Raw genomic sequence first — 26,474 nt, 5'->3', positions numbered from 1 at the left:
TCAATCCATATTGATCGATAAATACGCATATGCATATATGTACACATGTAATCCCGCTTGTGCATCTATCTCATATATATATATATATATCTATATATATATATATATATATATATAAATTTCAGCTTCAACAACTGCAGGCAAATATATGGTATTTAATGCAGATGTCCAATTTGTTTTTATGCACGTACAGATATTCATATATATATATATATATATATATATATATTTATATATATATGTATATGTGCATGCACTTATATTTTACGATGAATTCTTGTGACAGATTAACTGTCTATACACAGACACTCTCAGCCACGAACTGTGAAAAGGAGCGGTGTGGCAGACGTCGGTGCCCGTCCCGGTTGAGGCGACAGTCGTGTGAAAGTAGCGGAACTGGTATCTTGAGCGGTGAGGCTTCCTTGTTTCATTCCCCATTTGCAAGAACGAGGAGACCGGTGGAATACAAGGATTAAGATATCTCTCTCTACACTGGCCACGTTCAGGACGAATGAGTTCCTGTACTATTTGTGTTTCTCTGTGTCCTGCCCGAGTCGCCAGGCAAAGAGAAAAACGAGATACTTCGGTATTACTGCTTCTCTGGTCCAATTCCCTTCGCAGAGAGAAAACGAAATCCTCCAGCGATCCCTTTCCTCCGAGGCTCTTTTTTCGCAGGGACAACGCAACAGAAAAGAACCGTTAGTGAGAATATTTCCCTGATACTCTGTCTGTCGTCTTTCACTTTTTTACCGGAACATTGTGGCGACCCAGGCGAGTGCTGGTGTGTCAGGCCAAAGGCCTGTAGAGGGTGAGACTGAAAAGGCAGAGATTCGTGAAATGCAATCTCAACTGCCGAAGGCATATGACTCTCGTCCTCGGACACAACTTCGGTTCGCGACAAATATTGCCAAAACGTTCCTTTCTACCCGAAGCAGAACGCTGGAGGTTTTCTGAGCCACGCAGCACCGACGTACGAGGGGAGCAATTCCGCTTCTTCGAGATTCGCACGAAAGGAAAAGCAGAGAAAGAGCAGCGAAGCATCAGACTCTCACAGGAGATAGCACCAGAGGATACGTTCACAGAACAGAGCCAGCATGTGATTTCTGGTACGTTAGTGTCGCAGGAAACTGAAATCCGCTTCTTGCTTTTCTTCTACCGAGATTAGACTTGGTGTTCAAGCACAGATTATATCGACAATAAAGTTTTCTTCCGACGGTAACGAACCTTAGGCTTAGTGTTACGACTCGCCGAAAGCCACCACTCTACGGACGAACATATAATATCGCGGAATAGTGATGCGTATGCTGTATGCTGTTCGAAAAATGGTAAATCCATTGCGGGTGAGAGCCTTAAGATCCGATTCTTGTTGTTTTAAGACGATCGAGACTGCCTTTCGTGAAGCAGCAGATTGAACGCTGAAACTGTTTCCTGGTTTAGCCAATGCGAAAGACCTTAGCATTTCAAGATATTGAAAGCCTACGCTTTTTGTCATCGCGGCCTCCCATGCTCGGATGCGTCCCCACGGCTTCTACCATTCTCAGTAGAGCTCGAGGTCGAGACCTCTTCGCGGCTCAAGTTCCTTTACACACGAGCGCTGAACGCATCAGGTTCAAGAGTCGCAGCTCTCCCAGAATCCTCTGGCTGCCCGTCAACTCAAGGCCCAGATGGACTGGCACGAGCTGTCCCTGTGAATTCCTCAGTTCTGTTTACGAGTCGCTTCTGTGCAGCTTGAGCGACGCCAAGATGACCGACAAAACCTTCGAGGATGCGTGAGCACACATCACTGGTTCGAGTTTCTTACAGACGGCCTTCGATGAATCGACCGCGCCCACCAGATACGCAGAAGCCGTTCGACGGTTCCCCACCCTTTTTCACCGGGTCCTGAGAAAGGCGCGTTCCAGCGTGAAATGCGGTCAATGAGGCGTTCGGTCTACGGAGCCTTCCGTGCTTGCGATTCGCGTTCGCGGATCCTTTTCACTGAGAGGGAAGAAGCGCGCGACAAGTACCCGATCAGAGAGACACAGAGAGCGAGCATCGCAGGTCTGTGCTGGCGCGGCCGAGATGTCGCCGGGGGGACCAACCTGGGCTCTCCTCTCTGTCGGGGGATCGAAACAGATTCCACGAGACAAGCCTTCGTCCGCAGAACAGGCGCAAGCGTTTGACGAATGCATCCAGCGCATGAAAACAGTTCTGCACAGACACGTTCTAAGCTTTATCCGGCTTCCATGATTGAATACATGCGTCTGCGTTCAGTTGCGGTTGTGCAGTTGAAAAAAACCTTTCTGAAAAAAAATCGTCTCCTCGAAAGCGCATACATGCGTCGTGCGACACAGCGACCAAAGTGGAACCAAGACAAATGGAAGCCACGACACGAGGGAATCTAAATCGGCAACTGCCAACAACGTTCCAAACGCGCACCAACGATGGCAATTGACCTCAATGTAAGTTAATACATTCTTCAGGTACTTTGATCTTGTCAACAGCCGTATGCAGAAACAGAGAATTATCTATGGACTTACTCAGATATACACATCGATGCACATACGCTTAAAATGTATGTGTGGAATCTCTATCCGTATGCACGCAAAGCTTCTCCCACCATCACCAACCCCATATATATAAATATACATATATATATACACATATATATGTGTATGTGTATATTCATACATGATTCAATATCTATAACTGTAGATGGCGGATGATCGATGACCCATTTGGGGTGGACAAGAGACCTGGGGAGGAAGAAAAAGTGGGCGAAAAAAATGCGGTTTTCTGTTCAAAGGAAAACACCAGTCCCCGGCAGTCACTCTCGCTCTTGGCCCTCCGTGGTGCCGGCATGATAAAGTTTGGAAAAATACGAGTTCGGATTGTCAAGCAGAACATCCGGAACTCCGATTTCCACCACGCGCGACGAGTAAAAAGCAATCACCCTGTCGCAGAGAGAACGTAGTTCCTCCAGCCTGTGGCTGATCATCAACACGGTGCACGGCCTAAAAAGGGACAAAGAAAACAAAGAAAAAACAGAAAAACGAGACCTTCGAAACTGAGGCGAAAGCACCTCTCTTTCTCTAGAAAACGCATTTAATGCCCCTATGCAAATGAGTCAATTCTGAGGAGAAGCAACTTTCACCCCACACACGAGCGTCTGTGACGGCACCGTTCATCTACCAAAACGCCACTTGGGATGGACAATTCAAAACAGTTCTTCCATCAACAGAGAAAGGCATCCGTGCCAACATAAAAATCTTTCCATGTATCCATATATATATATATATATATATATATCGACTTCCACCTACCTGTCTCTCTATGTATATCTATCTGTCTATCTTTCTATTTGTATACGTATACAAAGAAATAGATGTATTTGCACATATCTACAGCTTTCAATATTTAGTTGTATCCATTCACGTCTGTCTACTCACGTTTGTGTCTCAAGGTGTACCCGTATCTAGTCTATCACTGTTCACATACGCCTAGCCAGATCCTTATCTCTCTATGTCGGCACCTAGCTTAATATCTGCCATGAATTTCAACCTAACCTAACTATCTATCTTTCTGTCTACCTTTCTGTCTGTTTATCTATCTATCTATCTATATCTATATCTATATATATATATATATATGCATTTGAAGGGTCTTGAGATTGGTGTGTTATTGGGCCAGAGACAGTGTTCTGTCGCTTTCTCGTTCCCCAGCTCTTTCTTCCTTCACGTGCATCAGGGAGCGAAGCTTGCGTTTTCCAGTTCAGCGTCCACTGCGTCCTAATCGCTTGTTTGTCTTCCTTCCCTGTTCCCCTTTCCATCCAGTGCGTCTCTTCCGCAGAGGCAAAAAAGAGGGAGTCCATCGACCTCGGGGAGAAGCTGCTCTATCCCACTCTGTTTTCGCAGGAACGCAGTCGCCGTCCTACCCCCACCCGCGCGTCTGGAGGCTCTGCTTTTCGCAGTGGCGAAGGGGGCAACGAGATCGAGAAAACAAAAAAGAGCCACAGCCAAATTTACCGAACTGGTGGAACTCCGGAACGCCGCAGAAGCAACGCGTTAACGCACCGGAGAGGCACACGGACCCCCGTTGCTTCCGCCACAGCCGACCTTCTTTGGTCTGCGCCCCGGGAGTCAGGCTGCGAGACACATGGATTCATCTGGATGGAAAGACGCGTTTCTCTCCCTTCACATCAAGAGTTTCCCTCACCTGAGTTTGGTGCGCAAAGCGTTCGAAAAAATATCTTCTTCGACTCCTGAATCGACGCGACTGTTCACTTCGTCCAGACACATGATAGGAGCACCTTGCAGCAGAGCGCGACAAAAGCAGAGGAGCTGCTGCTGCCCCGGAGACAAACGAATGCTTCCCGGCAATACGCTCTTTTCGTTGTCTCGCTCTCGTCTTGTCTCCGTTCTCTTTGCACTTCTCATTTCGTTCCTCATTTCGTGGCGGATCTCGTTTTTTCTGCCTGCTTGGCTTTCTCCTGCTTCCTTCGGCCTCTCGCGACTGTGGACTCGTCCAGGGTGTCTCTCGTCGTCGGCGTCGCGTCGCTTCCCGCTGAGTCGGGTCCCTCGAGCCGTCGGTCCTTCCGCCGCCTCTCGACCTTCTCGTTCTCCTTCGCAGGGCGCCGAACCGGAAGGCGGAGACGGGGAAGAGTGACAGGAAGGCTTCGGAAGCCAACGCGGAGCTTCGTGAGCATCTGAGGAAGAAGGAGGAGACGGCGCCGCAGTCGCGCTCCGGCGACGGTGTCCTGAAGCAGACGGAGAAGACAGAGGGCAGAGAGGAGACAGACCGGATGTGAGCCTGACGAGCCAGACAGGAGGAGAAAAACGCTAGGAAGAACTGCAGGTGAGGCGACGGATGCAACCACGGAGACGACACTTGAGAGAGGAAGGAAGATGGCGGACGATGGAGTTGAAAAGAGAAAAGACATCGACAAGAACGTTCAAGGCGAACACCACGCAGACGAAAAGGCCGATTGGGGACCCAGACGCTGGTCTTCGCAGAAAGCGATCCGAGTGCTCGAGGATCGAGGCTCTCTGTCGCGTGAAGGCACAGAACGAAGCACTGAAGCAAGCATGCAGACACCGGAAAACGACCAACTCTCTTCTCTCTTCTATGCACACAGATCTCGAAACATAGACACTAGCTTTTTACTGCCTAAGTGTATCTGCACTGTCGCAGAAAAACCGACGCCACACTCAATCGGAAATCAAATGGGCACGGTGTCCCTCGAGCACCGAGCGTGAGACAGAGAGAGAGACAGAGACAGAGACAGCAGCGAGAGAAAGCGAAAAGATCATCGAATATAACGGTAGGCTCTTCAATGTAACGGCACGAGCTGTAAACAAAGGACGCTTCAACTGAGACTGAGGCGTCACGCAGGGCCGAACCATACAAAGATTAATTGTGTCCATCTGTACATCTAGGCTTGTCCTCGGGTATATACGCTAACTTCCCGGCTACAGCTTGACGCACCCCCGCTCCCTCATCTCAACACCGTGAAAGAGAAGGACGAAACAACGGACTGTTTACATTTCGACCGTGGTCTGCGGGACTCAACCAGAAGGCTGGGTCGCCGTGGCGAGAGGAAAACAGACAGAGACGCACTGCAAGACTACGCGAGAAGAAAACAAACGGTAGCTTTGTAGGATATAACCTTCTAGGTTCTCCTGCAGGACCACTGCATGCAACGAGGAAAACAAGAGAGAGGAAAAGGGAGAAAAAAGAGAAGATGGAAACGTGAGCGAGAAAGACGAAAGACAAACAAGAACGTTTGGGGAGACGTACGCGTATTCGCAGCACTGCGTCGAGATCGTTTGATGTGAAACTCGACATTGGCGCATTCGCCGCCGGCAGACATTCGCGTGTCTAAGCCCTGGAGACAAAACGAAAAAGGAAACGAAACGCATTCATCTTGGAAATTCAGAGCCATCCAGAGACACATGCGCCATAAAGAAATACACGCGGATGCCCCCTGTCTGCATGCATTCATAGAAATACGTACATGTGCGTATTGATACACCTGCTAACAGGTAGATGTACAATTCTCCAAACAAGATCTCTCTGCACCTAGGTGTATCCATATATATATATATATATATATATATGTATACATTTGCGTATAGAGCACTGCCATCCTGCTTATGTGTCTATCTACTCATCTCTTGATGTCTTCCTATTCGCATGCAAATATCTCTATGGAGGACGGACATACACATGTATAAATATAATAAATATATACGCATTTGCAGATCGTCGTCGCGTGGTTAATGAGGTCTCGAGGTTCGCATATACGTACATCGGGGAGGGCTCGGACGACATTTCCGAGTTTGCAGAGGTCGAGGATATTGAGAATTTGCTCATTGGTACGAAGGCGCTCAGCGTCCAAATTGCTTCGCAAAGATCCCGAGAAGAGGACAGGATTCTGCGGGACGAGGGCGAGGCGCGACCGGAGAATATGGCGAGGCATGCGACGCGTATCGACGCCATCGATCTTGATGCTGCCCGTGTAATTCACCATTCTTGTCAGGGCCAGCAAAACAGACGACTTACCTGCCCCAGTCCTGAACACCGACAACTCATCACGCCTTCCATCCAGAAGCGACAGTCTGCCAAAAAACGTATCGATAAATATATATATATATATATATACATATATATATATATATAGGTATAGATCTGTACTGGTGTCTAATATATATATATATATATATATATAAATGCATACTATAAGTATATATATATATATATATATATGTGTATATCATGTATCGTGAGGAAAAATCTTTGTATGAGATGGAGATATAAAGGTGCACGTAAAGAGCGAAATACAGAGACGCTGAGATCGAGACAGATATTTCTTCCTGGACAGCGATGGAAGCACCATACAGAGAGAGATCGAGATTTGCAGGAAGGCAGATACACAAAAGTACAAGTAGACATACAGGAATAACTATACACGAGAAGAAACGTAGATGCACTGTGAGGGCGACCTCACCGGCCAACCATGGCGACTGTCTCGCCTGGATAAATTGTGAAAGTGGCGTGACTCAAGGCGGGCGCCAGTCCTGGCCTGAACAGAATGCATGCGCATGCAACAAAACGTTCGCAGTGGCTGTCAAAGGAAACGACAGACAACCCAACACAACTCTATGCAGACAAACGAAGCCAATATACTCAGCTACCACACGTATATATATATATATATATACAAATATGCAGATATATATATATATATATGTATATATATATAATACATTTATCAGTTTTTATCGCACACTTGTGGTCTATGGTATGAGGCAGAACGGCGATTCCGCAGGTCGGTATTTAGAGAGAAACATGTCCCCCGAACTTGACCCGCGTCCGTACAACACCTCATCTTCCACTCAGATATATCTGGAGTAAACTCTACATTTATACAAACATATATGTAGATATACATAAACGTTTATGAACATTCTGTCTCTGCCGCGCATCTCCTGTGTTGTTGTTAAACATATATATATATATATATATATACGAACGCAGAGACAGAGACCTGTCGCAGAGTTATAAACCGGTAGAGATGGTAAGACGCATCGAAGGACACCCGACGCCATCGAGATGTCTACCAATAACAATACCTGGGCAATGAGGATATATATATATATATATATATATATATGAGAAGAAGTGGAGGAAATGGTGGGTCTGTGTCTCGGTTTTGGTCTCACCCGTACTCGACGCAGACATCATCGAAGTCGATTCGACCAGCAGTCGGCCAGGCGATGGGGGGGGCTGCAGGAAGCGCTACGTCGAAGCGGAGCTGTTTCAGGACTGCTTTCGCGCGTTTGTGCGTCTCGGGAGGCGCTCGGGAAGAGACATTTTCTGCGCAGTCCGACCCTGAGAAAAACGTCCCAGTCGCGTTCTCGGAACCGCACGAATGTTGCTCGCGGGGGACTTCGGGGACTCCGCCTGCATGCGCGGAAGCGCCGCTCATCTCAGCCTTCTCAGGCTCGGAGCGGCAGAGAGGCGAATGCGAGGCGCGCGCCGAAGACGAGCCATGCAGCGCACTGGAAGCGGAGGAAGAAGAAGAGACAGAGGGCGACGACGCATTGGTGGATTCTTTCTTCTTTCCGAGAGAGACGAGATCTGGGCAGGAGGCCTCGCGACTGAGGAAGGGCAAGAACAGAGGAAAGGCAGATGGCTTGGGCGCGACAGCCACTGGCGCAGAGCCCGGTGCGTCGGCCACCGTCTCAGTGCATGCAGCGGCTCCTGCAGACGGTTTAGGTTTTCCGGGAGATCGCGTATCTTCTCCACTCTTCAGGCTCGAAGGCGACTGAGGGGAGACCCAGCTGGCGACAGAGAGCGGCCGACGAAGAGCGGAGCCTGATGAGGCCTCCCCCGAATGTTCAAGCGCTGAGGCGGTTGGACGACAGTAAAGGGGGTCGTAGGAATCGTCCTCAGGTGGAATCTGCAGAAACATGCATCACTAGATTACAGGATGTCTCTGCTCCCAGAATCGTTCGCGACCTCCGAATCCTCGAGGGGCAGACGAGACTGAAGATTCACTGTTCCCCCGCAGACGCCAAGACCTTTTTTTGCCGACGCTAAAGCACGAGACCACGAAACAACGCAGGCTTCTGTAGCCTTCAAAACGATCGAGCTCGCACATTCGAGCAACTCCGGGTGTTCTTCGTTACCGGCTGGCAGTGCCTGGACCGGAACGCTCCGTTTGTTAGACTGGACAGACACACCACATCATCCGGGCGTTGGATTCGGATCTGTCCCGGGCCTCCGGAGGGTGAAATGAGGTTAACAAGTTGGCAGGAAAGCCGTCGAACGTCAGGCAAAGGATGCGTTCGTGACAGCATGCCCACTGCAGCAAGGCAAGTTTGTTCTGTTAAAGAGGCGTGAGTGAGAAAAGTAAGTCTGCATGTTCCGCTGCCGTGGCTTCTGGTTCCCTTCCAGGTGTTGTCTTGGCTCCTTCGAGAACCGCGAAGGAGCGCCTGGTTCGAGAAACCGTTTCATCGTGCTCTCTGAGTGTCTCAGAAACTCAAACGGTTCGCGGAGTTGCTGACGAACATGCAGAGAGGCTATGCCTGCAGGGTGCATTTGCTGCAGCTACGGTCGACAAGCGGAAGAAGACACGCGAAGACAGCAGAAGACACCGAGGCGGTGGGGACGCGACGAAGCTCTCTTCTAGGACCGAAGGGGAAGCGTCGCGTCACCCGTGTGCTGTTCGAAAAGAAGGAAACATAGTTTGTCTGAGATTTGAAGGCACTACATGGGGCAGCACAAAAAGCATAAGAAATCCAGAGAAAACAGAAAGCGGGAACGCCCTCGAACTCTTGGACAACGCGGTGGACCCTCTAGGAAGATGCAGATCTGACTCCCCATTCCACGGAGCATGGAAGGCCTCGTCACTTCATCGAGGCCAGCGACAGGGAAATGGAAGCTCATGGCCTGCGTTCACGGTCATGCCGTGCGAAACGAAGCACTGAGTCGTCAACGCTTCTGTAGCGCATCCCATGCTGCTGAAATGGAGCAGCATCGATTTGAGAACGCTCGGTGGGCAAACGGACAGACAGACGACAGGCTCGAAATGTGTAGAGAGATCGTGAGGGGATTCAGCTCTATCAGACCAGCGCAGATCTGGAGATGGATAAGAAGCATTCGATGTGCGCTCAAACAGACGAGAGATACCTACATTTGCATATTCGGTCAGACGCTCCACAGCAACCATCTGCATGTCGGCTCGGATGGCCGAAGTGATGAGAGCTGTCAGCAGACGGACAAGGGGCATCGTCGTGTATAAGCCGAGGGCTAAGACCGCAGCGAGTTCGCCCTGCATCTGGAGAAAAAGGAATCAAGAGGAACTCGCAGCGCATGCATATCGCGTCTTTATAGTTTCTGTTCTCTCTCGTGCGCTTTCTCTGCCTCGCTGGCTTTCTCTTCCTCTCGCGTCTCTCTCATCTCCCGCAGCCTTTCTCGCGATGTCGGTTCGTCTCCTTCTCTCCCTCTCTGTTCTCGATGGCGCGGTCCCGTCAGATCGTTCAGGCGAGTCCTCGCCTTTTTCCGGGTATTCTTCTCGCGCCCAACGCGCAGCTAAGGCTTGCCCGTCCTCTCGAGTTCTCTGACGTTTCGTCTCTTTCTTTCGGTCAACCTGCTCGCAGCACCTCCCCTCTAAGTCGTCGAAAGAAGCCTTCGATACAGCATCGTGGCGCGTTGCATCCGACGCGACCTCCCAGCTCCCTGCGCCGCCGCGACTGGCTTCCTCTCCCTTTCCTCTTCGGTGCACTCACGCCGCAGCCTCCGCGGTCTGCCCAGCGCCAGAAGGCCCCAGCAGCCAGAGAGGTCTGCAGCGGTTTGCAAGTTTTACGTTCTCCACTCCTCAAGGTGTACAACCTACCGAGCTGAGGCGGTGGGGAACGAGGAACACCGGAAAAAGAACGATGAACAGAAAGGCTCCTTGTGCAATGGCACCTGAGCCTTGCAGTCGCAGCGACAACCACGCATGCACCAGCTGATTGCGTTGCACCGTGCGCCGGTGCTCGCCGAGTTTGTCTACGTACGCTTCATAAAAGCGTCTCTCTGCTCTGGAAAAAGAGAACACAGAAGCAACGTCCGTCGACGCATTGCCCGGAAGGAAATGGAAGGGGAGTGCGACGAGGAAACGAGAGCCCCATACCCACTGTTCCAGGCAGAGGAGCGCACTGACTGTAAGGAGAAGGAAATACGCGCGAGAAAGTCAGAGAGAAGGAGAGAAAGGGAGAGAGAAAGACAGAAAGAGAGAAGGAAAGGGAGAAAGAAGGAGCGGGGAAAAGGAGAGAGACAAAGAGCGAGCGAAGAAACGAGAAGGCAGTGGCACATGCAATGAACGGAACTTGGACGGAGAGAAGCAACGCGATCCAGGGACGTCCAGGCTTGACAAGGAACCGCACATACACGCCAGGGTACCGAGAACGAATGGCGGCGAGGAACAAAGACAACGGCGGGGAAGAGACGCGAAGAAGAAAAGAGGAAGACGGCGCGCAGCAAAAACGGAGAAGCAAGAATGGAGGAGACACACACTGAAGACTCGACCCAGGCAGAGACAAAGTAAAGACGCAGAAGTGAAGGGGAAGCAAGGACGAAGCGCGAGGGGAACTCGAAGAAACCACCGGCAGGAAACCATGTTTGTGAATGTTCCTGGAGTACCCGAAAGCGCGAATTGTCGCGGCCCCGGTGGAGGCCTCGGTGAGCCGTTCGTGCAGCGGGGACCGCGTGAGCATTTCAAGGCGCTTCAAATGTCTGGATAATCAAAAACAATCGAAAAACCGAGGAAACTCGCAAATGGTTTGGAAAACGCGAAAAGCTGCCATCCAGGCGAGACGTCCCTCCCGGAGAAGCTGCAGAAGGACACCAGCTGTATTTCGAAAGGAGAGACAGCAACGACGATTGAGCAGGCTGGTGAACTCGCCCCTCGCGAAACGAGATTTATTTGTCTCCGGTTCGTTTCGACCCTCCTCCAGAGGAGCTGCGTCAGAGACGTTTCTGGATTAGAAGACCTTTTCTGAAAGACAGGCGCTTGCAGCAAATTCAACGGCATCGCACAGCTCTCTTGAACGCGTCACAAGCCTTTCGCGGTTTCGTCTTTCCTGCAGCTTCGCTCACCGCGCAGAGGCCCTGAAGCGCGCAGATGTGCGCCAGAAAAAGACACCCACAGGAACCAGGACGACGAGGAGAGAAGGCGCGTTCCACGCCAACATCAACAACTTCGCCGACAATGTCACTGCAGAAAAACAAACACAAAACGCGAGAAAGAACGTGAACTCAATTTATATATATATATATATATATATATATTTGGTTATATGTAATTAAATATACCTGTATATATGTATAGTATGCATGCGTGCGGGAGCGTTAGCCTCCGAAGGGTGAGTGTTTCTTCGGATACATATACGAATGCGTATAATCCTATGTACTTATATATATATATATGTATATATATATATATATATATGGTGTTGAATAGGAAAACTGACAGCTCTACCTTTGTTCATGTCTACGTATCTGCGTCAGCTGCAGGAGTTCGGTGTTGAAGTGAAAAGGTTCTCGCATTAGCTTTAGGCGCATGCAGATACCTCCGATGACGGTGAAGAGGTGCAGCGCCGAGGGAATTTGTTCGTCGACGCTGAAAATGTCGTCGCTGCATCGACTCAGGATGCGTCCGAGCGGAGTGCGTTCAACCCAGGAACTCCCCGATCTGGAGAAAAACATATTTTCAAGAATTCATTTGAAACGTTCGTCTCCTTCCTTCGGCACACAGATCCCCTTCTCTATCTCCCCTCGCTGCTCGTACCACCCTTCCTCTGTCCGCCCATATATCAAATCCATATATATATATATATATATATACATATAAATATATCTGTATGGGTAGTAGGCGAATTTGCTCACGCATTGACAGGAGCATTTACACGAACCGAAAGAGCCACAAGTTGTTCCTGTCCAGAGGAGCGACCGTACAACACCAGTTCCACCTCCACACGTCATTGCGCGCAAATTCATCTACGGCACTGTACTACATGCATACATATATATATATATATATACATATATATATACATACATATATATTTATATATATATACATATATATATATACATGTATATATATATATATATATACATATGTAGATGTACAGGGCCGGGGTGTCAACTGCGTCTTTCTTCTCTTGTTTGCGCCGTGTCCACGTAGTGTTTTGCAGAAGGTCAGAGACCGTCATTTTTCACAAGCCGTTTTCTGTACCTGAGGAGAGCTGCGAGCATTCGCTCGTGGAGCGCCTGGGCCGCGGACAGGCCGCATCGAACGTAGCCGAACGTTGTGCAGACGCAGAGGAGAATGGAGACGCACGCGACAACGAAGTATACGAAAAGAAAGCTGACGTCCTTCCACGTATGACCGCCCTCGGCCGAGAAGTCGCTCGAGTCGCAGGCCGGCTTCCAGGCCCCGGAAGAGAAGGCGCCGGAGGAGACGCCGAGAGATGGAAGCGCACACAGCGCCGACCTCAACGCCGTCAGAAGGGAGTTGCCTGGCTCCGCGACCGAGGCCGAGGAGACGAACGACGAGAAGAGAGTCTCCCATGGACGGGGCAACAAGAACGGGAGACGATTCGTCGTCCAGCACTTCACCCAGTAGTCGCAGAAGGCACTGCCGTACGCATGGAGCTGAGAAACAAGAAGACAGACGAGACTTGGAGGCAAACAAGACTGGAGGGGGCGGCGCCAAGACGCAGAGGAGACCCCAGGGTCGAGCGAATACGCAGCTGGCATGGCTGGGGCTATGTGAAACGCGGTCTCGTCTAAGATCGGGGCGGTTTGAATATGGAAATTGAGAAAAAGACGACGTGAGGCGCAAGAGCAGGTGCACATGCTCGCGAGGCCTGGGGGTCGATACGCCAGCGCTTTGCCAGAACGAGCAGCCTTCTAACAAGTGCGAAAAAAAGGCAACAAACGCACGCAATATATTTTGCTTTGCATCTGCAACCTCGCGTTGTTTTGGCGAAGCCCTGCTGCGATGTGTCTGCTCTTCTTTCCCTGCCGATCGGCTTTGTCTCTCGAGATCGCTCTCGACTGGCTTCTGTCAAGTCGTCCCCTTCGTTCCCTCGCCCCCAGAGTTCGTTGATCTGTGTCTTCTATGACCTTCCGTTCCTGGGGCTGTTTCGCCATCACTCGTCTTTCTTCGCTTCCGGCCTCTTCGTTCTTCTCTCTTCCCCGGCGTCGCCTTACCATACACGCTAGGAGGACGCCGACGACTCGGCGGGCACCGGCGGCGCGGATGTACACCCCCCACAGGGTTCGGTCGAACGCGTCGCCTTCTCGGGATTTTTCCTTCTCTTTTCCACTTGGTTTTCCCCTTAGAGTCTCGACTCCGTTCCTCGGCACGCCGCCTCTTCCCAGAGACACAGCCGACACAGAGAGCCTTTTCTCCAACTCGCTCTGAAGCGCCAGTCGTCTCTCGTCCCCCGGCCCTGCGCTCCGACAGGCATCGACCCTCCCCCCTGTCACACCCGTCCGGCCTGCGTACCCCAAAGCTGCTCCGCTCTTTTCCCTGTGATAGAACGGCGTTTTCACCTGTTCGCCTTGTCCACAAACCTCACACGAACTGCTAACATCTCCCTCGGCCCTCGGCTCTGTCGACTCTTTCAGCCGGAGTAAAATCCTGCCTCTCGCCCTCTCGTCGCCACGCGTCTCCGCGGACGCGCCGCCAGGAGCGCGGGCAGGGGGATTCGCCACCAGGCTTCCGTAGGAGCTGCTTCGGCCTTCGCTTGTGCTTGTGAAGTCCTCGGCACAGGGCCAGGCCACCGCCGAAGCCGCTGTGGAGAGCTCGTGCTGAAGAGAAGAAGAAGACGGCAGAGACTGAGTCGTTTTCATCGACGTGCCTCCCGCCGCGACGGGTCTGCAGCGGAGGAAGGCGTCCGAAGAATCAGGCATGTTTGCCTCTACGACGAGGGACGTTGGGGAGCGCGTCGGCGGCGACTGGCACGACTGGCGCGACTGGCGGGCGTTGTCAACGTCCGTCTTCGTGGTCGGACTTGGAAGCGACTTTGTTGCTTCACTTGTGTTGGGGTCTTGGGCTTCAAAGACACGACGCACCTGCTGCTTCACACGGCTGTCGTCTCTCTGTTCTTCCTCATCTCGCTTGTCTTTTTCTGGAATCTTACATCCTTTTTTCCGACAGTCAGGCGTCGCGTCACTGCTGCCGTCCAAGTCGTCGTTCCAAGCGCGACAAACCTGACCACCGCCTGTGCCCCGCTCCTTCTCCGGTGTCCCCGCCCTCCAGTCGGGAAGCGCGAAACCCCCACAGGCCTCGCTCGCGTCCTTCTGCAAACAAAGGCGAGCCTCTCCAGGCTGCGCAGGCTTCTTCTCTACGCCGGCGGAGCTTGCCTGCAAGCCGCGACTCCGCGTCGCCTCTTGAGAGGACGGAGAGAACGAGGGAGAGAGCGAGCGAGGCGAAGAGCCTCCCGACATCTGCGGGTCGCGAGAAGTTCGCGTAGCGCAGAGGGAAGAAGGGAGGAAAGGCGCGCGAGTGGTAGACAGCAGAGGCGCGAGGTATCCGCCCTCCATGTACAAGAGCGACGAGATGGGGGGATCACGCACTGTGTTGAGGAACGCTGCATGCGTGACGAGCACGACAGATTGACCCGACAAAATGCCTGAAACGAAACAAGCAAAAGCCGGCATGCGTCATCATTGGACCACAGACGGGAGCTGCCAGATGCCTACGAAGTGAAAACAATTCTCTCCAGACGGTGGATGCGACGGGACGCGGGAGGGAACGAGAGGGGATGCACGATGAGAAAAACGAAGCGGTGAAGAAGCGAAGGGGCGCATCCAAGAGGAGGAAGAAAGGCATGTGTAAGCACATAGGAAAGACGTTTCTTCGACGTTTTCGAGAAGACGATGGAGGAGCAAAGACGACGAAGTGGAGATCAGGGAGAGGAATCGGAGAGGCGAAACCGGGACTGGCGCGAAGAACGGCGAAACGAAGAGAAAAACGAGAGAAGCGATGAAAGAAACCGGAAGAGAGAGGAGAACGATGAGACGCGTTTGTGTCCGATTCAGATGGAGAGGCGACAGCAGGTGCGTGGATCGAAAGATTGAAACTCAAACTCCATATGGAGATGGCATGCCATCCGGGGATATCGATATCGGTAGGGAGACGTGGATCGCTGTCGTGTGAATCGCTTTTGCATATCGGTTGCCTGCACCGACCATGCAGACTCAAACCCCGGAAGAACTGGCCTTTTGCGAAACGCAAAGATGATGCCTGGTACCCGCTTTGAACAGAACGCGAAAGCTTCCTTTCGTGTGGGCCTGGTTCCGGTGTCACGACGCCGCAGAGAGAAGACAACAAAGAGGGGACCGCGTGCAAAGCCATGAAGCCTACGAGAAGAGGGAAGGTTCCATCTCAGTTTTATCGAGATTGAGCCTGGACTCGCGACGTACCTCCGTCGGCAAAGACATGCCTCCAAATCCACGTCGCAGTCACTGCATCGAGAGAACTGAACGGGTCGTCGATGAGAAAGAGAAAGGCTGGCTTTGCCTTCCCTTTCGTTCGTCTCTGGGCGCGTTGCAAAGGCCGACCGCCTGCAGCCGATCTCCTGACCTGCAGACGCTTGACAGACAGGTCGCTTGCGCCCTGGGCTCTGCCTCCAAATCCCCCCGAGGCGCGGGACTTCAGACACAAAGGAGGGGAAGACACGAAGGAAGAAGAAACCACAGAGGACCCGGAAGCCGCAGAGGGAGAAGACGACGAGAGCGAAGAAGATGCAGCAGAAGCGGAAGCTGCGAGGGCCGCGCCGTAGAGAGCACGAGCGAGTCCGACTCGTGTACGTTGTCCACCTGAACGAGGAGAGAGGCAAGAAGCGGAAAACGAAGGTGACAGACGAGGAGACGACCAGTGAAGAGGAGCCAGACGCGGGACTGTCACAAGCCACTGAAGCGGTTTCGACATATGCGCGACGAGCGGAGAGGGGGAGGATGCGTTCTGCATGCAGAGACACGAATCGGCTCAGCTGCATGTCAACAACGCGCTCCACAGGAAATAAACCTCGTCTCTCGGAGAGTGACATGAAGAGACGAGAACGCAAGTCCAGCGACCCGAGGGGAAGGTGAAGACTGGTGCGATATGCATTCGACATTCCCCTTCTCTGTCTGTGTAGATGGACAGTGATAACCAGTGCTCTCGAGACGTCTGAGGAACCTCAAGACGCGCGAGCGAAGAGCGCTCAAGGGGGAGACGAACAAAAGGGTTTCAATCAATCAACCTTGACTCAAACCGCCACACAAATAGACCGGCTAAGGCAAAGCACGACAAACGCCGGAGCGACCCATCCGAAGGAACAACAACGCAGGACATGCACCAAACCAGACGAAAAGAGACGCAGCGAAACGCCCGCTGAGTGCAACCACAGAATCTCAATCCAGACACACGCCAGCTCAACCTACCCACTGACACACATACACGTAGACATAAATACATATATATATATATATATATTTATATATATTTATATTTATTTATATGTATAAACAGAAAAGTATGTATTGAAATACACGTCTACACCTGTGTATCTACAAATCTATCCATCAATGTATCTACCTGTCTATCCATCTATACACTCATCTACCTATTCACCCCTACGTCTCTATCAATGTGCGAATCTATGTTTATATATATATATATATATATATATATATATATATATATATATGTATATATATGAATTCGTGGATCGATACGTATATGCAAATAAAAATGCATTGAGACATCGACGTCTGCATGCATGCATGTATACGCAGATGGCTCGACATTCACAGGCATGGTGAGTGCCACAGGATACATGGCAGAGGGGACCTGCATGAAGTTGGCTAAGTACAGACGGCAATCCACATGAAGGCTTTGATCTGGGTGGAGAGAGAACCTGCTGGCTCGCGCAGAGCCAAACGCGTCCCTTCCACCAGTGACAAGGGCCGACACTAACCGCTGAGACACTGGCCGCCGCTGTCGAGCTCCGTCATGTCTTTGCATGCAAGTTTCTTGAGGTCGCTGTGCAGTGCGCATGCGGTCAGGACCTTGTGGTACGCGCCTGCGTCGAAGGACCGTCCGAACAGAATGTTTTCTCGAACGGTGCCGCGAAATAGCCAAGGTTGCTGTGCAGCATATCCCACTTGAATGCCTTCCATCGCTTCGCTGTCTTCTGCGTCGTCTTGCTCATGTTCTGCTTCCTCGCTGTCTCCTTCGTCCCCCGGTTCTTCACCGCGACGTCCTCCTTCCTCGCCGCCTTCTTGGCCGTTCCGCCAGGCCTCTCCTTTTTCTTTTTGGACCTCACGATGGGCGCCGTCTTCTTCCCTTGTTCGAGCGACGCGACTCGAGGTCCCTGCCCGAGATCGCTCTCGCGCGAGTCCAGAGTTGCGTGTGGCGTCGCGACTTTTTTCCTGTTCAACTTCTTCACTTGAACGTCCTGTGGGGTTCGGCCTCTCGTCACCCTGCCTGTGAACGGGGAAGACTCCGCTGCCTTCCAAGACCTCCTCCGGCCTCTCTCCCGCGACCGCAACCGAGCCGTGGAGGAGGACCAGCTCGCCGATGAGCGCACAGAGGAGGCTGCTTTTCCCTCCGCCTGAAGGCCCGACGACGACCGTCAACTCGCCTGCATGCACCGACAAATTGATGTTCTTCAACACCACTTTGCTGCGACTCACGAGCGCACCCGCCGACGCTGCAGAAGCTGGGAACGCTCCAGAGGAAGAACAGAAGCAGGACGAAGAGGACGAAGAGAAGGAAGCAGAAGACGAAGCCAAGAGAGAAGGCGAAGATAGGGAAGCAGAAGACGATGACAAAAGAGGCGGAGAAGAGAAGGAAGCAGAGGACGATGACAAAAGAGGCGGAGAAGAGAAGGAAGCAGAGGACGATGACAAAAGAGAAGGAGACGAGAAGGAAGCAGAGGACGATGACAAAAGAGAAGGAGACGAGAAGGAAACAGAGGACGATGACAAAAGAGAAGGAGAAGAGAACGAAGCAGAGGACGAACCGAAGGAACAGCAGAAGGATGAGCGGAGGGACGGAACAGTTGAGCACGATTGCGCGAATTCCTCCAGTTCGGAAGGTGTCAAGGAATGCCATGCGAAGTAGCAGCGAGAGAGACGAATAAGACATTTGCTTCGTCCTGGACTTCCCAGAGGCATTGAAACTCGCGCCTGGCTTCGATAAGAGCTAGAGTCGCTGAAGGCATTTGCAGATGCGGGGACAGCGCGGGGAGTGCATTCGCCTGCGAGACAGTCCCGAGAAGAAGAAGAAGACGAACACCGGCACACCGAAGACGACTTGGAGACCGCAGACGACGGAACAGGAACAGCGCCTGCCTGTGCCCACCCTTCTGTAGGGATTCCGGAGAGCGACGACGGTGCGTGGAGCGTCTCTGCCTTCTCCCTGGAAAATCGTCTGTCTCCTGTCTGCCCGGTATTCGCCGAAACAAGGGATTCGTCCCTTGGCCTGAAACTCTGTTTGTCTACTGCAGTCTCGGTCAGTCCGCCTGCGGCCTCTGCAGCTGTCTCCCTGCCTCTCGTTCTCCCCCAGCTCCCCGATGACGCTGTCCCCTCCTTTGCGTCCGTACGCGCTCGCCCCGCAGGCGTCGTCGTCTCCTTTCCAGGCAAGGCTTCTCGAATGCGTTCCTCGGTTCGTCCTCTCCGTTCGTCTCGCTCGGCAGGCGCCTCCCTCACACAGGTCAGGCGCGGCGGCCGCCGCTTCTTCCAGGCGCCTTGTGACTCCCCACCCGTCGGCAGAGAGAGCACCGGGTCCGCGGCTCTCCAGTGTGTGGCGAGGAAGGCGGAGAAGCGCGAGAAGGAGACGGCGGCCGCGGTGAATTCCGCGAGGAGAACCGGGAGAGAATTAAGCGCGTTCAGAGCCCTGTCGATGAGCGCGAGAGACGAGAAGATGTTCGACGCCGCAGTGAGCTTCTGGTGCGAACAGACCAGGGAGAACAAAACTACCACCTTCACGACCAATGGAGTGCAAATGAAAAAGTAACTCCCAATGGCATGCAGATAATAGCGCCACCTGAAACAAAGCAACAACGCGAAAGCAAGCAGAAATGGACAATTGGCATTCAAACACGAAGTAGCAAATACTCATATCCATACAACCATATGCATGCCTCAAAATATATGATGTACAAATACACATATATATATATATATATATACATGTATATATATATATATATATAAATATATATATATATATATATGTACACCATGGATGTGCATATATATATGTAGACAGTTATAGATAGCAGCGGGAGAGACTTGGGTGCCCCTTCGCATCACACAGGAAGGCACCAGCGTCGGTGAGTTCTGTCTCCTTTCATTTTTGCATCCACATGGATATTCCCAGTGGGAGGCAGAGACCCTCCGCGCCTTTGTGTCTTCTAATGCCACTGGCAGTGACCTCACGTTCTAGGCAAAAAGCGACCGCGAGCTTCCCCGGTTTGGGGGACAGCCAACGCGCCGATACGCCGCGGAATGCGCAAGAGACACTACCTGCTTCCCTTTTCCCGCCAGGCGAGTACACAAGCGACAAAGTCACACCAAAGGTTTTAGCGAGCCTCCAGGCATCCTGGGACGACTCAAAAGAGTCGAGCGGTCACTTGGAGAAGGCACAAGCAAGCCGTCCTACTTGAGGCGCTGCAGCTCGTGGTGGCGAAGCACACGAAGACGGCGATAGGCAAAGCGTTCGAGACAGAGGAGTTTGACATGTCGGAACTGCGCGAAAAATTCTCGGCAAGCATGCAGGCGCGCGTCTCGGCAGACCATCAAGCGCCGCGTCAAATGGCGCAAGTGCCGAGTCAGAAGAATTTGCAGAAGGAGACACACCGCTGAGAGAAAGAGAAACAGAGAACAGGGGAAGGCCGAGCCGCGCATGCGAAGGAAGCGACGAAACGCAGGCACTGTATGCGTTTCAAATCCGAAGCGGCAGATGTCGCAACGTCCCGAGAGACTGACGGAAGTGCATGCAACGCGAAACCGACACTGGAAGATACGAAGAATGCTAAGGAGAGCAAGGTACTCGTATACGACGGAGAGACAGAAGGTAAGATGGAGATGATCTGAGAGGACACAGACGCGTCTGTTTCGAAGTTCCCTTTCTTTAGCCGATATGGAGGTTCCAGCGCGCAGAAGACCCATCTAGGAGTCATGCCGCGAGGCAGGAAAGGTTCTGAGTCGCTGGCAGTCTGACTCGGTTTCTCTGCTCTATCTACCGCTGGTCCGCTTCCACCTGCGTCCTGGCGGTCTGCGTACTCGCCCTCCACGCGTCATTTTCGCGTACCAATCACGATAAGTCCTGGGAGAAAGGCCTTCGGAATCTGGACGTAAATCAGCCAGAGTGTGATGCCCAGCGTCAGCGGCGTTGCCCACGCTTCGTGGAGGGTGCAGACACCGCCTTGGATGCGTTCGCCGTCCACACTGAGCAGCGTCGTGAGTTCAACGGGTACTGCACCGGATCGCGGCCCCCGCTCGCGTTTGTGTCGCTGTTTCTTCGGCGGAGACGCTCCACCTTCTTGTCGTGGTTCGCGCGTACTCCCATCGGCAGTGCGCTCCTTGTCCTTTCGAAACGCCACCCCAGAGAACCAGCGCGACGCTCGGGAGGCGTTGGCACGCGAGACGTTGCAGCCGGCCTTCGAAGGCGCCTCCTGGCGAGCTGAGAACAAAGACAGATCACTGAGAAAGTGCGGCAAAGCTGGCGCCGAAGAGCAACGCCGAAGTGGAAAGACGAACGACGAAGATGCCTCGTAAATCGCGTTGCCTCGATCGCCACTCGCACAGACGCCAGCCGGGGCCGGCGCACTCGACTCGGCGTCCCGCGCCGACTCTCCGGGTGTCCGTACACCCGCAGTGGTTCGCAAGGTCGCAGGTCCGCGGCTCCGAGCTCCCGCTCCACCATCCTCTTCATCGTCTCGAAGAGACTGTTCGCTCTCTCGGGCACAGAATCGGGGAGGCGCAAATTCGGAATCTCTCTCTCCAGACTGTTGCTCTCGAGTCCCCTCCCCAGGGATGGCGTCTGCCCGTCCAAACTGCGTGTACGCCTGCGCGCGGAGGTCTGCGGCCTCTCCCCTTGCGTTGAGAGTCTTGTTGTCCTCGCCTCCCTCTTTTCCTCTAGACGAGAACGCGAGAGGAGAACGAAACACAGCTAGAGTCGCCGCAGCAGCTGCCGCAGCGACGGCGGAGAGGTCCCCGCTGCTTCGTCTTCTCTCTGTCCCCCGTCGGTCGCGCAGACAGCTTGTCAGAACCTCCGGACGCCAGGCGAAGCGCGTCAGCGCGTTTGCAGCGACCTGCGAGCGCCAGGGGAGGCGGGCACCAGAAGGGCATAGCTCTTCAGCTGCAGCGGAAGAAGAACGAGAAGAGGAAAGTTCCGCGACGTCGGCCTTGATGCTCCTGGAAGATGGCGAGCTCTCCCACGGAGCTGACGCATCCAACTCGACGTCCACCTCTCCGTCCTCCTCCCAGCTAGCCGACTATGCAAACACAGAGAGACACGCACATATACATATAAAAATATATACATATATATACATATATATATATATGTATATACATGCATGTGTGTGTGTGTACTTTGGAGCATGAATATAACGAAGAAGAGGTGATACGCGGTACAAGGGGGAGGGACACCGAGAAGCTCAAGCGCGAATAAAGCAGCAAGAGAGAACGATAGCAAAGAACATGAAATAAATTAGAGAAAAGAAGACATTTCAACAAGAAGAGCCACGGGCACCATAATTTACACCATAGACTGTGAGCAGCCTCTTCACCGATTCGGAACTGCCAGACGTTCTCGCGTTTTTTGCTATCAAGCTCCTTGTTTGTGGCGGGAGCGTTCGCCGCTCCCCGTCCTCCTGTTTCGCATGACTAGACACAGCCGCCAGGCGCTCCCGACGCAGGACGATCCGCCTCCCCTTCTTCCGACATCTCTCACGCAGACAGGAGAGGAAATGTTGAACGCGTATCGAAGTCGCGGACTCCCAAGATCTCAGGGAGTGCCGAGGCCGACCAGCTCACAAGACTGCAGAAGACGGCTGAAATGTCGAAAGCCAGTTTCGATCACATGAGATGCATCGCAACACTGGCCGCACACCTGGCATCTGTGAATCTCTATACACGGCTACATCGAGCGATTCGCACTCCCGTCGTCACGTTCGCAGGAACTCTATAAAAAAGCCGTCTCTCCAAAGTTTCTGTCTTTATCTGTCGCTTCCTTCTCAGTCCCCTTTCGCAATGCTGTCTCTTCTTCTTCTACCTGCTTCGGTCCCCCACCCCAGTCTTGCCCGCTTACAGAATCTGAGGAGCTGGGGCGTTCGTCAACGCTGCTGGCGAGGTCGCTGTCGACGCCTGAGAAGTCCCCGCAGCTGCTGTCCTCTTCTGCGTTTCTTGCCGGTTCCTTCTCGCCGATGCGTCTCGCGCGTCTGCCTGCTCTCGCGTCCACTCGCCTCCTTCTTCCCTCTGCCGGACCTCGGCTTCGGTCACCGCGCACCAACTGGGCCGTTGCCGCAGCTGTCGCTACAGCTGAACTCGCTACGTCCAGGGCCGTTGTGTTGAGACCTTCCACCACGCTCATCGTTCGTCTGATTGCATGCGACGCCGCGCTTTCAATGGCGCCTCGGACGCGCGCATGCAGCGGGACAGGGGGGAGAGACGCGGCTGCTTGCTCGAGGCCGCGCGCATGCAGCGAACGTGAAGTCTCCTGCGGCCTCGCGCCGGGCGTCGCCGGGGGAGCGGCCCGCAGAGGAGGACGAAGAAACGGTGAACGCAGCGAGTGACTCTGAGGCAGGGAGGATCGCGCAGAAAGGAGATCTCGGCTGCCAAAAAAGGAGGCGGCAGGCGCCTGCAGCGTCCGGCAGGGCGCCAGTCCAGAGACTTCGAGCGACGCTAAAGAAGGAGAGCAGGCGGCAAGAGAAGAAGGCGAAGGCATGGGAGACACAGCAGACGACGCAGAGGAAGAAGACGACGCAGAGGAAGAAGACGACGTAGAGGACGCAGAGGAAGAAGAGGAAGAAGAGGAAGAAGAGGAAGAAGACGACGCAGAGGAAGAAGAGGAAGAAGGAAAGCAAGAGGCCATAGGGGGCACCGCAACAGTGGAAGAAGCATGGACGGTGCATCCATGGAGCGACTCACACTCAAATCTCCGCGTGGTGGACTGCAGCTCCGCTCTCTCTCCGTCGCACAACTGGGCTTCGATCTCCTCACTGGGCGCCGCGCCTGGCCAGGCTCGATGCCGGAATATCCGTTCGGGTGGCGTGTCGGAAACCTCGTCTGTCCCTGCTTCCCCTTCGTCTTCTGCGCTCTCTCTGCCCACAGTCGCAGTCTTCAAGTGCAGTCCTTTCGCCTCTGTCGCTGGGCCTCTCCCGGCCCTGTTTGGCGTCGCTCTGCCTTTCCTCGGCTGCTCGTCTGGATTCTGCTTTGCTTCCTCCTCACTCCTTTCCGACGCTTCGGCCTCTCGTGGTGCCCTGCGACTCCCCTTCGCAGCGCGCGTCTCCTCGCCTTCGCTGTGGAGGACTCCTCTCCAGGGCGTCGTCCGCGATGCTTTCTCCACCTCCGGCGTCTCTGTTGCGTCTGATGCGGCTGCGGAAGACTGGCGGGTTCGCGTCCGGGCATCTGAAAGCGAAGAGGAAGTTCCACTTCTTCTCTCGCGAGGCGCGTCTCGACCGCGGGAAGCGAACGGCAGGTGATCGACGCTTGTGCTTCGTTTTATGACGCGGTATCCTTCGCTTGCTTCTCCTCCTTCAAGTGCGTTTCTGTCCTCATTCGCGTTGGCGTCCTCTTCGTCCTCTTCTCCCCTTTCACCGCTGCTTCTCTCTGGTCTCACTGCTTTCGACTCGCAGATTACTTCGTCTCGGCGTCTCGGCTCGAGTGTGACGCGGAAGGCGGCGGCGAGGAGAGCGACTTTCACCTCCAGCGCGACGCGCCGCATGCGCTGTCCAAGGTATACGCCAACGGCGACGTGCAGGAGACTGCAAACGACCATGCTGACGGCGAGGAGAAGGACGAGGTTCACTCGGGATTCGAGCGAAGGCTCTGCGCCACAGAGGTGAGCGTCGAACGCGAGCGGTTCCACAGCGTCCGTCCCCTCGGCGGCGAAGGACGCGAAAGGCGAAGAGAAGAAAGACAACAGGCAGGGATACGCAGCGGCTGCCCCCCAGGCCTCGACGCCTGGGTCGCGCGCGTCCTGCGAGCTCGCCGGGTGCAGCAGCGACGCACCGAGCGCCGTTGCATGCACCGACCCCCACGGCGAGCTCGCTCCGGTCGCGGCCGCCGCGCATGCAGTCGCTGCATGTAGAGAAAAGAGCGGAGCATCGGGTGCCTCGGAGGGGAGACAAGAGTTCCGAAAGGCTCGGCCGACGGGAAGCGGCGCCTCGACGGCGGCGACGAGGCTGCGGAGAAGCAGAGGGAGACATGCGGCGAGGAGCACCTCGAGGAGTCTTAGCAAGCCGAGAAGGTAGGCGGGATACAGGAGCTTCGACGCATGCAAGGCGCGAAGCAGCGACGGGGCAGTCGGCGCGCGACGACGCTCGGCCTCGAGGGCCTTCAAAAACGCCTCGGCCTTCCCAAGGTCGTCCTCGTCGATTGACGCGGATCCCCCCAAGAACGGGAGGAACAAGCAGGAAGAGAACCACGCAAAAGACAACATGGAAGATGGAGATGAAGAGGATCGAGAAGCAGAGGCAGCAGAGGAAGAAGTTGACAGAGAAGAATACGGAATTGGCCAGAGTGAGAGTTTAAGAGAGTTCTTCTCCTCTGCCGAGGAGGACGAGCAATCGCCTTTGCCACAGTCCATCGTCCAGGCAGAGACAGGCTCAGAAAAAAAACAAACGCCGATGCAAGCGCGTCAAAACGCTAGACGAACTGGGGCTCTCGATCCCAGAGAATGATGCCATCGAGCAACGGATGTCGAAGGGTGAAGCGCGGAAAGAGTACGAGACGAAAACAAAGAGGACGGACAGAAAAAAATACACACACAAACACACAGTTCCTCTAGAGAGACAGACCCAGAATCGAATCAGGACAAGGAAAACGTAAAACATTGTCGTCGCCACTGCTCGACTTGACAATCTAGGCCTGCATCCCGACTTCGGCTTCAACTTCCACTTAACGCCTTGCGCATCTAGACTGCTTGCGACCTTTCGTTCTCCTTCCAGTTCTCATTCTATTTTTCTCCCTCCTCGTCTCTTCTGTGTCGTTTCTTCTTCGTTTCCTTCGAACGCCTCACACTCCTGCCCATTGCGGCGCCCCTGCGTTTGTCATATTTTCTTCTCTCTGCTCTCCTCTGTCTCCTCTCCTCTGTCTTCTCTAGCTTGTCTCTTCCTCTCCGTCTCCTCTTCTCCGACTGCACCTCTCCGCCTCTTTCCGCGGATCTCCTTTTCTTCTGGGTCTTCTCTTCTTCTCCCTTTGCATTTCCTGCATTCGCCGTTGCTGTGGCTGAAGCCTTTTGTCTCTCTGTCTCCTTTTCCCCTCGCGAGGGTGTCTCCTCGACGCAGAGGAGGAAGCCGGAAAAGAGAGGCGCGCCGATTCACTTGGGGAGAGCGGAAGACATTTTAATGTCGGCAAAGAAGAGGAGCTTGCGAAGGCGCAACGCGAGTCTTTGGCGGCGCGCTCTGGTCGACCGCCGGAGCGGCTCGAGCGAGAAGGTGCCTTTCTGGCAGGGAAAAGCCGCTGTCTTGCCAGTTCTCGGTTCTTCTCTACCGCTGCCTCTGCGCCGACGCGCTGAGAAAACGCTGGACAACTTGCACAACTTGCAGACGAAAATAAAAGCGAGAGAAAACGAGAGGTACGAGGAGGGAGACGGAGACAGTCGGTCTGCCCGCGAACTAGCGCATGCGCCGGCCCTCAAATCAGCGCGCGCCTCGAAACGCGCGCTTTTTTTCGTGTGTGTCTGCGGGCAGGGCCGCCCGCTCCGAGAGAGAGAG

General features: G+C 53.6%; 1 protein-coding gene across 1 annotated transcript; it reads right to left on the bottom strand.

Moving 5' to 3' along the window:
* Window positions 1-1,826: 1,826 nt before the first annotated feature.
* On the bottom strand, window positions 1,827-26,304 carry TGME49_208050 (ABC transporter, putative). The gene is made up of 18 exons (XM_018779411.1): window positions 22,847-26,304; window positions 20,843-22,028; window positions 20,192-20,390; window positions 17,502-19,573; window positions 15,964-16,359; window positions 13,744-15,170; window positions 12,764-13,182; window positions 12,096-12,217; window positions 11,623-11,740; window positions 11,167-11,259; window positions 10,379-10,565; window positions 9,677-9,820; window positions 7,701-8,440; window positions 6,986-7,060; window positions 6,287-6,551; window positions 5,776-5,863; window positions 4,195-4,735; window positions 1,827-2,993 (listed from the first exon to the last, which is right to left on the bottom strand). The coding sequence occupies exons 1-18, from the start codon at window positions 25,343-25,345 to the stop codon at window positions 2,807-2,809; spliced, it is 10,758 nt and encodes a 3,585-aa protein (XP_018638494.1). The 5' UTR covers window positions 25,346-26,304; the 3' UTR covers window positions 1,827-2,806.
* Between the last annotated feature and the right edge of the window lie 170 nt (window positions 26,305-26,474).

The sequence above is a fragment of the Toxoplasma gondii genome, chromosome Ib, assembly GCF_000006565.2.
Source record: "Toxoplasma gondii ME49 chromosome Ib, whole genome shotgun sequence".
Classification (NCBI taxonomy): Eukaryota; Apicomplexa; class Conoidasida; order Eucoccidiorida; family Sarcocystidae; genus Toxoplasma; species Toxoplasma gondii.
This window is presented reverse-complemented; position numbering and strand designations above follow the sequence as displayed.

What these genes read in the sequence shown, in the direction of transcription:
- TGME49_208050 (XM_018779411.1), bottom strand. Translation starts at nt 25,345, where the DNA reads ATGGACTGTGGCAAAGGCGATTGCTCGTCCTCCTCGGCAGAGGAGAAG. An exon ending in GCCCCAGCTCCTCAGATTCT is followed by an intron (nt 22,029 to 22,846) that starts GTAAGCGGGCAA and finishes GTGTTTGCATAG; the next exon opens with TCGGCTAGCTGGGAGGAGGA. An exon ending in TCGTCCGAGCCCTCCCCGAT is followed by an intron (nt 5,864 to 6,286) that starts GTACGTATATGC and finishes TTTTGTCTCCAG; the next exon opens with GGCTTAGACACGCGAATGTC.